The following is a 17,223-nucleotide window of genomic DNA, read 5'->3' as shown; positions in this document are numbered from 1 at the left end:
GCATTTTCACTGTTGCCTGAAAGTGCAAAGTACACAGCAGTTTACTACTTTTTATGTAAAAAGGCTCTATGTTTGAATTTGCTTATATTTGCATAATCTCTGGAAGAGTAAACAGGGAACAAATAAAAGTGCTCATGTATGTGTTAAGGGGAACTGGGCAGAGGGGGGAGTGGACAGGGATGGAATTTTTTTGCTGAACATCATTTTATATTTTCTGACTTTTGAAACATGTGACTGTATTATCTATTCAAAATTAAAAAGGAAGGGTGGTGGCAAGCAAACAAAACAAACCTCTAAAGCAAAGAAGTCCCAGGACCAGACATTCTCTAAGCCCTTGATTCTGTTTATTTCTGAGCTCAGCCTTGACCTTAGGACCAACTGAAAGCTGATTATATTGAAACTTTTTTTTTGGTGTTCATGCTGGACTTTTTCTTGGAAGGCTGACCTTAGTGTAAAAGCAAGGAATGTCTTTATTTAAAAAAAGAAAAACAAAAAGTAAAACCAAAAAACTATCAGGTAGCTAACATACTCTTCCCCCACTCTCCTCCTCCCCCCAGTTCAGAGGACTGCCTCCCAGTTCAGTGTCGGCCGGTGAATGGGGTGGGGGGGACTCACGTTCAGAGTCTTGCTGTGGCCCCTCTGCCCCAATCCTCTCTCTGCCTCTTAGGAGGTCACTTAATCTCCAAGGAGTGGGCCTTCCTGTGTCAGCAGGGGTGACAGGAAGGGGTGCATGGGGTGCAGTGTTCCTCCATACTGGGAATTGGGAAGCCAAGGTGCCTGAGATTCCACCGTTAGCCATCTGTCTTCTAGAAGCTTCTCTGAGACGATGGGGGAAAAAGGATATGGGGAAGGGGTCATCTCTCAACGCCTCTGGCCACTTCTAGGCTTTGTAGATTGTCACTCCTGTTAGTACTGTTGGGCGTCAGATCAGGATGTGCTGGGTGCTTCTGCATTTTATCCCTGTGCCAAACCTATGAAGTAGGTGTTATTTCTTATAATCCCCATTTTATGGATGAAGAAACAGAGGCATAGAGCAATCAAGTGACTTCCCCAAGGTCACATAGCTTATAATGGGCAGCTCAACCTCCCAGCTGTTCCGCTTCTATCATCCTCCAGCAGGGTGCTGCAAATCAGTTAAAGAGCTCTGCCTCCTAGCTCCCTACCACTGGCTCTGCGAACTTGGGCACACGCCTTGCCTCGAGGGGTCCCAGTTTCCGGGTGTTAGTCATGGGGGCGGGGCCTTGTGATGGACCACGCCACTTCAGTTGGCCTAGGTGGAGCACTGCAGGCTGCAGAAGTCAGCGGATGAGAAGAGCCTCAACACGTTGACCAGTGGGAACATGATAAGCGCTCCGAGGAGTGAGCCCAGCTGCACCGCCGCCCCGCACCACAAGAGGGCGCTGCGGCTACGGTCACGCAGGATCACGCCCAGCATCACCTTGACATAGCTCAGACAGCCAATGAACAGCACCCACGAAGCCACCTGCGGGGATTGGTTGGGAGAGACTCAGCAGTGAAGGTAACTTTGGGGCAAGCCCCAAGGGCGAAGGGCGCTTCTAGGGTGACCGAACAGGGCTAAGGGGACCCCATGGAATAACCCCTAAGTTCAAGGAGAGCCTTTTGCGGGTGACTGCTGGACTAACGGGGCCCCCTGAGTTGACCTCCCCAAGGACAAAGGAGAGCCCAATAGCTTTTCTGTCTCATGATCAAGTCAAGGGCAACTAAGAGAAGGCCACGCTGACATACACATAGTGGAAAGAGTGTGGCATTCAGGGGAGAAGCTGGACTGTCACCTTGGACCAGCCAGCTCACCTTCTTAAGCCTCTGTTTCCAAATAAGAAGCATCCCTCCCCCTCCCCCCAACCTTGGGCTTCCTGAGTGAGTAACCACAAAGACTTTGGTCAAGAGAAGGGGCTATACTCTCGACCTCCCAGGCCTTGGCTAGCTGGGGGGTGGGAGGCGGACAGCTCCACAGGCCAGATACTTACGATGAGGACTTCTCCACCCCAGTGGCCCTGCATGAGGGGGCAGGGGCTCATCACGGCCATGGCCATGTTGTAGGCCCCAAAGCCGGTCCCGAGCACTGTAAGGACCCCCAGGAATGGCAGAGACCTAGGACAGAGCGGGGGGTGGGACGTGAATAGAGGAGGTGAGTAGCCTGACCTCTGCCCCTACTCCCCCACCCTGCCCCAGCCCCAGGGGGCCACAGGGAGTGGTCAGAGTCTCCAGGCTTAGAGGTTAGACCCATGTGGAAACTTCCAGGCTACCCAGTTCAAGTGGGTCAGCGAGGTTCCTGGGGTCAAGGCTGGCCGAAGTCATCCTGAGTGTTAACAGCAGGGCCCAGCATCCCAGCAGGAAAAACAGAATAGACACTAGTGCTACATGAGCCTGGTTCAAATCTCAGTTCCACCCGCAGGACTGGTCCCTAAGCCTCAGTTTCCTCACCTGCGTAATGAGTCTTGTGGGGCTGGGGAGCAGAGTGTGCAGGGCCTGGCCCTGGCTGTGGGCCCACCTGCTACCATCTGCTGCCATTTCCTGCTGTGATACTCCCCAGCCCAGCCAGGAAACTGCGCTGATGAGCGGGAGGCTTGGATCATGTTACTGGCACTGCAGGGTGTGTGCTGTGCGACCTCAGGTGACCCTTCTCCCTCCAGCCTCAGCTGCCTTGTCTACAACGTGAGGTTTGCATGATCTGGGGGTCCTGGTGGCTGGCTTAGAGGCACTACACTGGTGGCCTTCCATGTAGGCCCTCGGTCTGACCACTGAGGACACCATCCTTCATTTGAGGCCTTTTCCCTGGGGTCTCCCTGGCCACATTCTTCAGAACACTGACAGGTATGCACCCATAGGTGACAGTGGAGGGGCTGCCCTGCCTCTAAGGACTCATTCTGCTCCAAAATTCTTGAATTCTGAGACTCTCAGACTCTGTATTTCTAACATTCTGGGCGTCTCAGCGTCCACAGGTCTGTGGCCTCTGGTCCTGCTCCCTGAGAAATCTCCAGCTTCCCTCCACAGTTTTTAAACCTCAAGGGAGAAAAATCAGCTTTCTGGCAAAGTGACATCTTCTGTCCAACTCTCCTGTCCTCATTACTCCTCCTTCCCGGGCTGGGGGGTGGGGGGTGGGCAGGGCTGAGAGGCTGTGAGGCCAGGCAGGGCAGAGGAGCACGTGGGAGGCAGGGACACCTAAAGTTTCACAACCCCAAGGTGGGTGTTTCTCCTGTGCGGATCCGAAGTCCCTACATCAGAACCACTTAGGCTGCTTATTAAAATATGAAATTGGGACTTCCCTGATGGCACAGTGGTTAAGAATCTGCTGCCAATGCAGGGGACACGGGTTCGAGCCCTGGTCTGGGAAGATCCCACATGCCGCGGAACAACTAAGCCCGTACGCCACAGCTACTGAGCCTGCGCTCTAGAGCCCTCGAGCCACAGCTACTGAAGCCCGCACGCCTAGAGCCCGTGCTCCGCAACAAGAGAAGCCACCGCAATGAGAAGCCCGCGCACACCGCAACGAAGAGCAGCCCCCGCTTCGCCGCAACTAGAGAAAGCCCGCGCGCAGCAACGAAGACCCAACACAGCCATAAATAAATAAATATTTATATTAAAAAAAATTTGAAATCTAGGCTGGATCAATCTGCGTTTTATCAATTTGCCCAGCCATTCTTCTAGAACTGCAGCTGTAAGGGAGCCGGCATGGGCCGGAGGCAGGAGGGCAGGGCTGAGATCCTGGGAATTAGACCACGGCAGACCCTTTCTCCAAGCCTCAGGGTTTCCATTTGTAAATGGGAACCTCACTTCCTGCTTGCTCCTCCACATGGGCCAATGGCGGTGACGGTGGACCTGACATGTGCCACTGCTATAAAAGCTTTACCAGATTAGCTCGTCTTATGCTCCCAGCAACCTAGGAAGAAGATCTATGATTATCCCCACTTTCTAGATTCCTGAGGCACAGAGAGGTGGAGTGACTTGTCCAGTATCACAAAGCTAGTAAGTGGCAGAGCCGGGCTTTGAACCCAGGCAGTTGAGCCCCAGAAACCATATTCTTAACCACTACACATGCAGCCTGATAGGTGGGTGTGGGATTCTGGGTTCTGACATGAAGTGTGCCCCCAACCAGAGTTCTCCAGGGCCAGGTGGGGGTAGACCTGTTAGGCAGAAACATGGAGAGGAAGCAGGCGAGAGGGTTGGCCATGGAGCTGAGGGTGGCGGACAGGTGGTAGGCCACGGGCCCATAGGACAGGCAGGAGTAGGTCTGCACGGAGGGTAGCACGCCGTTGGTGAGCGCGTTCACAAAGGCCACCAGGATGTAGATGAAGGTCAGGTGGGCCAGGTGCCGGGGGGCTGTCTTCTCCTCCAGAGGCTCCTGGCCCTTCCCGCTGTCCTCCGCGCCTGGGGGGCCCAGGTCCTTCCCTTCCTGCGGCCGGATGGAGTGGAGGGTGACCTGAGAGGTGAGGAGGTCTTCTATGGAAGCTTCCCAGCGCCTGGGTAGACGCTGGAGGAAAAAGAAAGCAATGAGGCAGCAGGCCATCATGAAGGAGAGCAGGAGGAAGAAGACGAAGGGCGAGAAGGTGGCGGGGAGGTAGTGGCTTTCCAGGTGGACCACGGAGGGTGCTGTCCTAGCGAGCTCAGACACCAAAGTGCTGCTAGCTCCCTGGGAAAGACAAAACAAGGGTCAGTCGGATCCCTGATGATGTCAGGGCACAGGTAACAACCTCATTAATGATGACAATACGGGCACACCTTGCTTCGTTGTGCTTCACTTTGTTACACTTCGTGGATGTCGCATTTTGTGTGTGTGTGTACACAAACTGAAGTTTTGTGGCAACCCTACATCGAGCGAGTCTATTGGTGCCATTTTCCCAACAGCATTTGTTCACTTTGTATCTCTGGGTCACATTTTGGTAATTCTCGAAATGTTTCAAACCCTCCACTAACAAAAAGATTACGACCTGCTGAAGGCTCAGATGATGGTTAGCATTTTTTAGCAATAAAGTATTTTTTAATGAAGGTATGTACATTGTTGTTTTAGACATAATGCTACTGTACACTTAATAGACTACATATAGTGGTAAACATAACTTTTATATGCACTGGGAAACCAAAAAAAATTTGTGTGACTCTCTTTATTGCAATATTGCTTTATTGCAGTGGTCCGGAACCAAACCCTCAATTATCTCCGAGGTCTGCCTGTATACAATAATATTAGGCATTATTATTAATAAGTAAGTGATGGATAATAAACGCTCACACTGACTGACTGCTCACTGCACGGCAGCACGCTGCACGTAGCAGCTCGCGTGCGCCTTCTGACGGCCCCGCGCAGTGGGGTCCGTCACCCCTGGTTTTAGAGGGCACAGAGGTGTCAGGACGGTTTGTCTTACCTGAGGGTTCCGGGGAGTACGTGGCGAAGCCAGCGCACTTGGTTCTTTCTGACCCAGAAGCTACAGCTGTCCCCCCGACTGCCCTCCAGGGCAGGTAACCACAAATATACATGTTCAGAGGAGGAGCTGGCTGGAGACAGGAGAGCGGCCCCACCCAAAGGCGCCCTGTGGCGACCTTTTTCCAAGAGATATCATGCCTCTAGATTTATGTATGTGACATTTCAAAAAATTTAAATGTTATCAACTAGTTCAAAGTCTCGAAAAAGAAAAACGCTTTCATGCTCTGGTGGCCCAGGCCACTGGTTCGCAAACGTGGCTGTACTGCGGTGGTTTGGATAGTGTTAGGTGTATATACTGTCCAAAATCCAGTGAGGAAGTTTGATGTTGTAACAGCACGAGGTATTGAAGCAACGTCTAAAGTCTATGGTTCTCAGCCCTGTCTGTACATTGCGACACCTGGGGAACTCTGAATACATACACGTTTACAATCCCTTATCTGCAATTCTGAAATCCGGAAAGCTCTAAAAGCCAGAATTTTTCTGTGACTCATTTGACAGCAACACTTGAGCTGGATATGAGTCTATTTACAGCCTTCATCTGCCTACTGGGCACGAACGCCCCAGGCTGTGGGCAGCGGGGGTCACTGTGCTGCATTGCTGAGTCACAGGCCCTGTCCCAGACTTGGGGCAAGTGTGTTCTAAAATCTGAAACTCCAGATTCCAAAACACACCTGACCCCAAGGATTTCAGGGCTGGGGGTGAGGGGGGTGCCCGCTGGCATATGTCTCAGCAGCTCCCCCAGGGGCTCTAAAGCGCTGCCAGGTCAAGAACACTGGTCTACCCAACATCTAGGGAACACCAGCCCTCCGCAGGATCTTGCTTATGACCAAGAACAGAGCTGCAACAGCTCTGGGTAATGCCAGGTACCTGTGGGCTGTCCATGCTCCTGGTGGTCTCGGGGATCGGGGTGGTGTCTGATGTCTCAGTGATGTTGACACAGGTGGTGAGACCCGAGCCCTGGGCGAGAGCCACCAGGGCAGGCAGGAGGCCGCTGAGTCCTTCACCCACAAAGAAGGTGGTGAGGTAGTGGGTGGGCAGCCTGCTCATGAAGGGCAGGAAGGTGACGGAGGAGGTGCAGTCCACCAGGGCCAGGAAGAAGGTGAGGACCAGAAAGGCGATGCTGTGGTGGCTGCCCAGCACCCAGGAGGTGACATTCCAGAGGAAGGCGAAGAGGGTGCAGGCGATGGTGCCCACCCCCAGCACAGTGAAGACGATAGGCACCTCGGAAAGGCAGCCGGGTTGGAAGTGATGGAGTAGGGTGACCAGCAGGGGGCCGACGTTGGCCAGCTGGATGATAACTGTGAGGTAGGAGGGCAGGTACCAGCCCTCAGGCAGCTCCGATACCAGCAGGGGCAGCTCTACCCAGAGCCCGTTGATGGCCACCCAGGAGCCCATCCCAAAGGTACAGACCAGCAGGTGTATCAGGAAGGCCATGGTGACGTCTGCCCTGGGCCGGAGGCTGCTGCCTCCACAGATCAGCCTGCAGTGTTGGATGGAGAAAAATACTAGGTGAGCAAAGTCAGGTTCACTGTCGAGCAAAAGACTGTGCTTCTGGGCCCTCCCCACGAACAAGGTGGCTTTTTATTAGCAGAAAACATGGACAAATTCCTTTATAAGCAAGCTTCCAGAGGGGAAGGCTTTCCTATCATGACTTGTAAATCCAGACCACAAAAGAAAAATTTGATACTTTCAACTGCATAAACCTTAGAACACACAAAAGCAAGAAAACCAACAAAACAGCCTCTGCAAAAAATGCCAAAAAATACCAACAACAAGATCAAAAGACAGATGACATCCTGGGTGAAAATACTGCAATGTAAATCACAGACAGAAGATTTATCTTCCTAATGTATAAAGAGTTTTTATAGATTAAGAACAAAAAGACCCAATAGAGAAGTAGATAAAGGATATGAAGAGTTCAGAGGAAAAAGTACAAAGAAGTCTTAGACATATGAAAAGATTACCTTCATTCACAATGGGAAATGTCAATTAACAATGACTCCAAGGTGCCACTTCGCACTGTGAGATTGTCCCAAAGCCAATGTTTACCTGCCCTGGACAAAATGATGTATGTACGAGGTTATTATTTCTTGCGGCCTTGTTGGTAATAGCAAAACATGGGAGAAAACCTCCCTGCCACCCACAGAAGAGGGGCTAGTGGAAGGGATGGCTGCCTCTTGGAACAGCACACACCTGTTACAAGGAGAGGGCTGCAGGAGAGCTCACTGGCTGATAGGATAACGACAGGACTCGAGGCCGAGCTGATAAGTGAACAACATCAAGGTAGGTAGACAGGAGAAAAGGAGGAAGAATATGTTCTCTTTGCTTGTATTTGCACAAAGCAGCCCTTGAAGGACACACAGAAACTGCTGGGATGTTCAGCACCTCAGTATAGAGCTTTTTATATAATTTAGATTTGTGAACCATGTAAACGTACTATCTGGGGACTTCCCTGGTGGTCCAGTGGTAAAGAATCCACCTTCCAACGCAGGGGACGTGGGTTTGATCCCTGGTCGGGGAGCTAAGATCCCACATGCCGTGGGGCAATTAAGCTAACGCGCTACAACTACTGAGCCCGCACACCTCAACTAGAGACAGAAAACCTGCATGCCACAACTAGAGAGAAGCCTACATGCTGCAACGAAGAGGCTGCACGCCACAAAAAGATCCCGCATGCTGCAACGAAGATGCTGCATCCCACGATGAAGACCCGATGCGGCCAAAACACAAAAATAAAATAAATATTAAAAAAAGTCAGGATCATTGTCAAAAAAACATTAAAAAAACATACTACCTGTTACAAAAATAAGGTTATCTGATATAAAATTGCAGTCTGGAGTTTTTCTCCTCAAATTATAGAGCTCCCTCTCTGGACAGGCCCTGGGAGACTGCCTGACTGGAGCCCCCCTGGAACCATTCTGTGATCTGTTTACCACCTTCCTAGTTACCTGTGTCATACCACCTGTGCAGTTACCCTCAGTCTAAGGAAAAATATTGGAGGGGCTTTGTCAACTGAAAAAAAAAAATCAGCACCGCACAACATAAGGGCAGTGAGTTTCAGTTTTTATTCATGGGTCTTACTGAGGACTACAGCCTCAGATAGCTCTGAGGAACTGCTCGGGAGAGGTAGGGGAGGAGCCAGGATATGTAGGAATTTCTCGGCTGGGAAATACACATAGTCGTGCATACATCTTGGTAAAAGGTCACACACAAACACACACAAACCCAGATAGCTCTAGCTAATGATTTTAGTGTTTTTCTAGGGACGGGAAGATGCAAGATTTCTGGGTCATTGAAATTCTTCCTTAGATATGCATCTTAACTGTCTAGGGGCTCTATATCCAAAACAGAATGCTTCATGCTGTTTTTCCATCCTGAATTCCCCCCAGGGAGCCCCGTCCGTGGTCAACTTCTGTGGGTTGCAGCTAGATCCTCGGAGAGCTGGAATGTCAGACAACATTCTTTGTTTACAGCTTCGAGTGAGACTCTGGAGCCAGCTGCCTGGACTTGAACACAGCTCTGCCTCTTAACTAACTGGATGATTTTGGACAACTGAGTTTGCCTCTGTGCCTCATTTCCCCCCTCTGTAAATAGAGGGCAATGATAGTCACGACCTCATGGTTTGTCATGAGATGCAATGCGTTAATGCGTCGTCTCAGTGCCTGCCGCACAGAGAACGCTCACTAAGGGTTAGCTGTTTTTGCTATGGTGCAACGCCAGGTTTGGTGACAATTATGTTTTTCTAATTTGCATGGAAATTAACATATGACTATTAAAATTAATAAAGGAAAAAAGTTCCCCATGAGGTACCACCTGAAATACTGGTGGCACATGCACCATTTTGGAAAGAGATGTTGATTGGGCCAATCACCTCCTTTTACCGATGGGAAAAGGGGTAGGGTCTGCAGGGGTGTAGGGGCTCTGCTGAGGCTGGTGATGGGATTTGGAGCTGGTCCCCTGCAGCACTTGGCTCCACCTACCTCTCCTCATGACGCTAATCTTGGTTCTGCTCAATTCACATGGTCAGCCTTTAACTCCTCGTCTCTCTTCTAGAACCCGCAGGGGCAGCCCTGTGGCTATGCCCCACCCAGGAAGCTCCCCTCCAGGTTCCCACATACAGAACTGACTCTCCAGTTCCAGACTCCTTTCCTCCTTCCGCCTTGGAGGGAACACAATCCTCGGGCTGCCACCTCTTCCTCTCTGGGAGGCAGAATGCAGAATGCAGCCCGACCTGCTTTCAGTCCCACTTCACCACCTCCTGTCTGGGAGCCTTAGGTGAGTCACTAAGCTCCATTTCCTCACCTGCGAAGCTGGCCCACTAATAGCCCAGGACAGGCCTGGTTCTGGGCATGCCCAGAGGACCCATGGAGAGAGGGCAAAATTCTGCCTTCGCCTGTGCAGTGCTCCTTGCCTGGGGCGCCATCTCCCTCCCGTCCATATCCCAGATTTCTGCAGGACCCTACCCCCCAGGAAACCTCATCTGGCTGCCCAGTCCTGGGACCCAGGACCCTCCATTTAGGGTTTTCCTGGTGTGGGTGTATGCTGGTACATTTCCCGGGGAGACTGAAGCCCCTGGAGGGCAGGGGCTACTTTGGAATCTGGCTTTTTTTTTTTTTTTTCCCGGTATGTGGGCCTCTCACTGTTGTGGCCTCTCCTGTTGCGGAGCACAGCCTCCGGACGCGCAGGCTCAGCGGCCATGGCTCACGGGCCCAGCCGCTCCGTGGCACGTGGGATCCTCCCGGACCGGGGCACGAACCCGTGTCCCCTGCATCGGCAGGCGGACCCTCAACCACTGCGCCACCAGGGAAGCCCTGGAATCTGGCATTTTGACGGCAGAAGAGCCTTTACAGATGACCTAGCTCAGGATTTGTAAACTGGTAACTCACTGGCCGCAGGAGAGCAGCAGATGTATTATTTTGATGTGTGGCATGTTGTAAATAATTAATTACTGAAATCCACAAGTCAGGAAGGAGGTGGCATACGAAACTCAGGATTTCTGGCTTCTTGGGAATATGCTGGAAGACCACACCAGGACAATGTGCCCACATGGCAACAATCACCCTTGGCCCTCTGTAACTTAGGGCACCTGCCTGGGCCCCTCCATGCCCGGTAGACACTGCAACCCCTGATCAAGCCTAGCCCTTCTTTCTGAGAGCAAGATGTGGCTTGCCCAGGATCCCCCACTAGTTGGGGGCAAAATGGGGGCTGGGATCGAACCTTGGGCCTCTCAGTACTGGACTCCGGGCACTGACTCCAGCCACCTGGAGGCAGACTCCTGGGCTGAAATTGCAGCTTCAACCCTGTGCAAACAACTTAACCTCTGTTTAACCTCTGCTTCAACCCCTGCGCAAACAACTTAACCTGATTCCTCTTGTGCAAAATGGGAGGGTCCCAGTACCAACATCAGAATTGTTAGGACCATGAACCTGCAAAATACTAGCATGATGCCTGACACATAGTAAGTGCTCAATAAACGTGAATGATCATGATTACGATTTCAGCAAACATGTCAATTGCATTTAAAAACACACAATTTTCCTGAGCACACTTCTAGATACCACAACACACATTCCTGATGGCAAAACTTTGTCATCACTTCCCCCTAAACAATCAACCCGGTATTATTAGTCACCTACTTTGTGCCCAGTGCTGTGAGGATGCAAGCAGAAAAGCCACAGGGGCTATGCCCAGAGAAAAGTGTGAGGAAGAGGTGTGTGGGCTGCAGGACCCAGATGCATCATGGGCCAAAGCGGGCAGAGTTGCAGGTAGAGGGGAGGGTGCAGTGGCTGGGACTGGATGGAAAGACAGGGTTTCCCACCTGCTGGGAAAACTAGTAAAGTAGTCTTGTTCAGGCTTCAGAGGCAGAAGTAGGCCTCTGACTGACTTGTGACCCTGCCTCGACTGTGCTGCCTGCCTGTTTACACACTTAACAATTGTTACTAACTAGTCAGGCAGCACTTACCATAAGAAAGGGAGTGGGTCTTGGAATTTCTTGAGCCCTGGGGACTTGGCCAGTCCCCTGCGGTCTGGAAAATCTTGTGACTCACATGGTGAAATCAACAGCATTGTTACAATTGAACCAGAGCTGCATTTTTGCACGCAAACAGATGATATCGGTTTGCGGCCACGCGCTGCCCGGGACCCTTCCCAACTGGGACTTCAGACTGCTGTTACTCGGGACTTCCCAGCTGCTGTTTGAACCTGGATGAAGGTGTTGGCCCAATCTGGTGATGTATGCTCGGTTATATCTCTCTAATACTTTTATTCATCCCCTTCTAATGACTGTATATTGAAATTATGTTAAATAATCTTCTATTAAAGAAATTAATTAAATCTGTTCAGTTGTGTGAGACGAGTGGTTATTTTGCCAGCGAATCCAACGAACCTTGAAACTGAAAGCAGGCTTTCGGCAATACACCACCCTACCTTGGCCAAGGCAGGTAACTCAATAGCTGCAAAACAGGGGCTGTCCCGCCCTGGAGGATCAGCGGAGTGGAGGAGGGAGAGAAACTTTCTCAAAAGCCAGCAATTCATTGCAGCTTCTCAGCTGCCCAAAGTACTGTCCAAGTAGACCCAGAAATAGGTGCTGCCTGCCACCCCCACCACCCCGGTTGCTGGCATTCAAAATAAAGCAAACTTTCCTTTCCACCAAGCTTGCCTCTTTATTGGCTTTTGAGCTGCGAGCAGCTGGACCCCACTTCTGGTTACAATAGTAGCCAAAAACTAATGAGTACATTTATCTCATTTACTATCAAAGCCCAGCCTCAGAAACTCAGGTCCTGCCACAACTAGGATCTGATCAAAAACCAAACTCAAACAAAATTAGTTGTTGAGACACACCTTAAAGAGATACCAAAAGGAAAAGGTTAGGAGTAAATGTGGGGGCAAAGGTCTTCCAGAAAAATGCAGGGTGGGGGGAGAGAGAGAGGGAGAGGTAGCTCTCAATATGGAATTTGATGGCAAAAGTCAAAAGTAGGAACTGAGACCCAGAGTCATTTCATATTGATAAAGACAAATTCATAATGGAGTCAAAACAGTGGTGAATATCTGTATTCTGAATAACATTCTCCAGAAGCCTCAGAAATGCTGGGAGAAAAGGACAGAAGCACAGTAAATGGTGGGGTTTTGACTCATTGTTTCAGGCCTTGAGAGCAGAAAAAGGTAAAAAATAAACAAGGATCTAGAAGAGGCAATAAACGATATGCAATAAATGATATGATAGGCATATGCCTATGTCTATTAAGGAATAAGTAAATAATTAAAGGGAGGAAGCGAATTTGCAGAAGATGGTTACCTTTTATCACTTGAACAGCTATTCAACTATGAGGTCAGCAAGGTGGCCAGTTACACATTGACAAATATGTAGTTTTCCTGAATAGAACCAGTTACAAAATAAGACTTCTATTGGGTTGTCATTTAGGAAAAATAAATAAAGTTGGACCTCTTTCTTATCTCTTACTCAGCCCCCACCCCCACCAAAAAAAACCTCAATTTTAGCTGTATCAAATGTTTAAATATTTTTTAAATTAAAAAAAATCATAAAAATACTCCAAAGAACATATAGGCAGAGGGAACAGCTTGTGCAAAGGTCCTGGGGCAGGAATGAACCTAGGCCAGTGTGGCTGAAACAGTGGGCTTAAAGGGGAGAAGAGGGCAGACAGGGGAGATAAGGAACCTAAATTTCATTTATGTGCAATGGGTCCCATGCACTGAGAACCTAAATCCCCACGGCCAACAGAGCTTTCTCTGGGTCCTTAGGAAGGTGCCACCACAGCTGCAAGGGAACTGATTTGGCTCTGCAAGTTTCTGTTTCTTCACCTGGAAAAAAGTCGCAGTGGTGTAAGGTCCAGCGCGACCCATCTCCTTTATGGTTCCCCTGCCTTGGCTCACTCCCAGCCAGCCACACCAAGTGCCATGTGCTCCTGGACCCCGGCGACACAGCCATCAACGGCAGTGGATGGGGGATGTCCTAGGCAGAGGGACTTGCCTGTGCAGAGGCCTCGTTTCTTCAGAGATCTAAGGAGTGGCTCAGAGTGTGTTGGGGATATTGTTTAAAAGTGCACATCTCTTTGGGCTTCCCTGGTGGCGCAGTGGTTGAGAGTCCGCCTGCCAATGCAGGGGACACGGGTTCGTGCCCCGGTCTGGGAAGATCCCACATACCGCGAAGCGGCTGGCTGGGCCCATGAGCCATGGCCGCTGAGTCTGCGCGTCCGGAGCCTGTGCTCCGCAATGGGAGAGGCCCCAACAGTGAGAGGCCCGCGTACCGCAAAAAAAAAAAAAAAAAGTGCACATCTCTGTTATCTGTTTTTCCACAGTGACCTTGCAGCTCTTGTTCATTCATTTATCCAGTATTTATTGGATACTTGGTGTGTGCTGGACACAACCTCTGCTCTCAGGAAAGTGTGGGAAGAAACAGTCACTAAGCAAAGTAGGAACACAGAGCAAGTCAGCTGGTGATAGGGCTGTGGAGGGAAGAAGCTGGCCGGGGGAGCAGGCAATCGGGAAGGGTGGCTGCAATCGTAAATGGGGTTGTCAGAGGGAACTTGAAGGAAGCCTGGGAGTGAGCCATGTCAGGGGAAAGAGTGGTGGTGGGGGAGGGGGCAGCAATTGCAAAGGCCCTGGGGCAGGGTCTCACCTGTCTTGCCCCAGCCAGAAACAGGTATTGGTGTTGGAAGAACAGCCAGGAGGCCAGCGTGGCTACAGCAATTCCCGTGGGGAGGAATGGGCAGGTCATGTAAGGGCCCTGTAGGCAAGAGTCTGGGGGTTTTCTCTGAGCTAAAATCTCCATTGCTGGACAGAGGTGGGACCAGCTCTAATTTCGTTTTTAACAGAACCATGCTGGCTGTTGTGAGGAGAATAATGGGGGGCCAGGGTGAAAGCAGGAGTGAAACTTGTTAACCCATTAGGAAGCTGGTGCAGTTCCCCAGGCAGAAAAGATAAAAACAATAACAGTAACAACAACTACAACAACGGCTGCTATTTCTCGCTGCTTGTCTTGCAGGCCTGGCGCTAAGCACTTCACACACGCTAACCATCAAATCCTCTCAACAATCCTGGGACAAGCATTATAATTGTCTCCATTTAAGAGATGAGGAAACTGAGGCTCAGAGAGGGAAAGTCATTTGCCCGAGGTCACACAGCTGGTCATCTGGGAGCTGAGGTTTGAGCCCAGGCATATCTGACTGTGGACCCAGCCCTCTTAACCAGCCTGAGCAGGGCCCTGTGGGTGAGGGGGTTAGGAAGCTGCTGCAGGGGCCAAGCTGAGCAGGATCCCTTTCCACTCACCTCCAGTCTCCCCAGCACTTGGGCTAGGAAAGGGAGAAATGGGGTTCAGGCCCTGGAGAACCTGGGAGAGACTCCAAGACATATCTGTTTCCCGGGCCCCTTCGGTGACTGTGGGAGACCAGAAACCTAAGGCTTTGAGTGAGACACTTGAGATGCCCCCACAACAGATGGGCAAACACAGGGAAGCCAGAAGGACAGCCTCAGGCAAAGGTGTCCCTTCCCTTCCCATTCTTGCACAGAGAGCTGAGTCCCAGGCCCAAGGGAGTGAAGGGAGTAGAGGGTGAGGGGCCCGCACACCCTCAATGTGTGGGCTGGGCCATCTCCTCCCCCACCAGGCAGGAAGGGCCTTGTCCAGCCTTGCTCATCAGAGCCCGAGCCTCCAACCCTGCGCTCGGTCCTGCTCTCTGCTTTCTTCCTTTACAGCATCGCTGGGCATCAGCTTGGGGACGGGAGCTTCTCTGTGTGCTGCTCTCTCCCACGTGAGCCCGGCCCTGTCCTCTCTCCCAGTGTCCAGATGGCCACCTGGTTTGCTAAGGGCTGGGCCACCTGATCGAGCCTGCCTCAACCATGTGTGCTAAGTCGGCCAGGGCAGCCCGGGCAGTGCCAGGTGACGGCATGGGCACTGGCCACACACTGCTCCCAGACAAGGGTCTGAGTCAATGTTGTCCCAGGTTCCAGACTCCTAGTAAGACTAGAGGGGTGGGGATGTGGTCCAGGCAGGAGCAAGATGGCTCTCAGTGGACAGAAGAGGGAGACAGAGAGGGGCAAAAACAAAAAACCTAGAAGAAGAGATGGAGAGATAAAGACAGAGACTGAGACACAGAGGGACACAAAGAACCAAAAGCTAGAAGCAGAAATGGGCAGGAAGGCAGAGGCACAGAGGCAGGGCAAAAGGAGGGGCTGAGATGAACAGGAGGTAGAAGCAGAGGGGAGAGTCTGTGTGTGCTGGAGGCCCGGCCCAGGTAAGCCACCGCCCTCGTGGCTCACATCCATGTGTATCAAGAGGGCTTCACCTCTCCTTGCCATAAGCTTGGCGTTACCTTGGGCCGCATCCCATCTCAATGTTCCCATCTCACAGATGTGGGGAATCCAGGCCCAGAGAGGAAGCAGTGCTTGCCCACACCCTGTCCAACCCCTGGTCGACCAGGCCTGTGCTCACTTGGCTGTGCACCCTCAAGCCAGCTGCTCACCTTCTCTGGGTCTCTGTGTCTCCAAAGGGTCTGAGGATGCCCAGGCTTTTAGCGCTCGGCTGCCGGGGAGGAAGCAAGGAGATAACAGGACCCCAGCCAGCCAGTGGGGACTGTGAGTTCCCTTTCTCCCTCTCGCCTCTCCCAGGGCCTGGAAGGGCTTCAGGCCTCCCAAGGGGCTGACCTTGGCTGGGTTCCTCTCCCCTCAGGGCCCATCCCAACCCTCGGTCTCCGTGCCAGGCTGGTGAGATTCCGGCCCCCACCTGGTAGGAACAGCTGTCCCAATGGTGTGGAGATGCAGCCGGATAGAGGTCGGGGCGGGGGGCGCAGTCTTTTGGCCTGGGGAGGAGGGGTCTGGAGTCCACCCAGCCGGCTCAGGGTGCCCCAACTCCAGCCGGACCTGCGGGCCAGCGGAGGAGGAGACCCTTCTTCCCCGCTATCCCTCGGCCTCCAACCCAGCAGCTGAAATTTCCTTTCTCCACGGCCAAGGGAAAGGCCATGGGCCACCTGCTGTCCCCGGACTAGACTGGCCCCTGGTACCTGCAGCTGTGCACTTACAGGCCTGAGTCGCCCAGGTCGGCTGGCTTACCTGCTGGTCGTGTTCCCAAATGGCTCTGCAGGGGAGGGGCCAGAGGCAGCCGGTTAGTATTAACCTGTCCCCGCCCCAAGGAGGGGGAAAGGCGCGGGCAGGGTGGGCGGGGCTCACTGAAAGCCTAACTGTGTGTCTGAATCAGCCCAAGCAGCCCAATCCAGAGGATCCTGATGATTCAACTTAACAATAAAGGGCTCTTTACTCAGCGCTTTAACCCCCAGAAGACAAAAGAGCCGGCCAGGCATTGGCTCCGGCCCCACCTTCGGGCCACCGTAATTCCCTTCGTGCAGAAATGGCGCCCCCTGGAGCAGAAACTCTTGGTTCAAATAGTGGTGCTTAAATAAGTCACTTGGAAAGTGGGGATAATAATAACGCCCTCCTTGTGGAGCAGAAGTCAAAACAGCCAGTGTGTGCTGAGCGGACTCTGTGCCAGGCCCTGAGCTTGAGGTGCACTGATACGTTTAATCTACCACAGACTTTTTTTTTTTTTTTTTGCGGTACGCGGGCCTCTGTTGTGGCCTCTCCCCTTGCGGAGCACAGGCTCCGGACGCGCAGGCTCAGCGGCCATGACTCACGGGCCCAGCCGCTCCGCGGCATGTGGGATCTTCCCAGACCGGAGCACGAACCCGTGTCCCCTGCATCGGCAGGCGGACTCTCAACCACTGCGCCACCAGGGAAGCCCACAGGCTTTTTAAAAAGATTTATTTTTTATTATTTAT

General features: G+C 51.9%; 1 protein-coding gene across 6 annotated transcripts; it reads right to left on the bottom strand.

Annotated features, from left to right (window-relative positions):
• Positions 1-292: 292 nt before the first annotated feature.
• SLC52A3 (solute carrier family 52 member 3) lies at positions 293-16,579 on the bottom strand. Of its 6 annotated transcripts, none has more exons than XM_033839501.2 (5): positions 16,502-16,579; positions 6,308-6,920; positions 4,146-4,651; positions 1,989-2,112; positions 293-1,483 (listed from the first exon to the last, which is right to left on the bottom strand). In XM_033839501.2, exons 2-5 carry the CDS (start codon positions 6,872-6,874, stop codon positions 1,271-1,273), a joined length of 1,410 nt encoding a protein of 469 aa, XP_033695392.1. In that variant the 5' UTR covers positions 6,875-6,920; positions 16,502-16,579; the 3' UTR covers positions 293-1,270. The 6 variants fall into 6 exon arrangements, with proteins under 6 accessions (XP_033695392.1, XP_033695391.1, XP_033695394.1 ...); XM_033839500.2 differs by lacking the exon at positions 16,502-16,579 and adding an exon at positions 15,916-16,477; XM_033839503.2 differs by lacking the exon at positions 16,502-16,579 and adding an exon at positions 15,766-15,897 and having other exon boundaries at positions 4,146-4,492.
• Between the last annotated feature and the right edge of the window lie 644 nt (positions 16,580-17,223).

This window comes from Tursiops truncatus, chromosome 15 (assembly GCF_011762595.2).
Source record: "Tursiops truncatus isolate mTurTru1 chromosome 15, mTurTru1.mat.Y, whole genome shotgun sequence".
NCBI classification, from domain to species: domain Eukaryota; kingdom Metazoa; phylum Chordata; class Mammalia; order Artiodactyla; family Delphinidae; genus Tursiops; species Tursiops truncatus.
This window is presented reverse-complemented; position numbering and strand designations above follow the sequence as displayed.

Excerpts from the sequence above, each read along its gene's own strand:
- SLC52A3 (XM_033839499.2), bottom strand. Across the intron at positions 4,652-6,307 it reads GGAGCATGGACAGCCCACAG|GGAGCTAGCAGCACTTTGGT; the intron begins GTACCTGGCATT and ends TGTCTTTCCCAG. Across the intron at positions 2,113-4,145 it reads TCCATGTTTCTGCCTAACAG|GTCTCTGCCATTCCTGGGGG; the intron begins GTCTACCCCCAC and ends GCTCTGTCCTAG.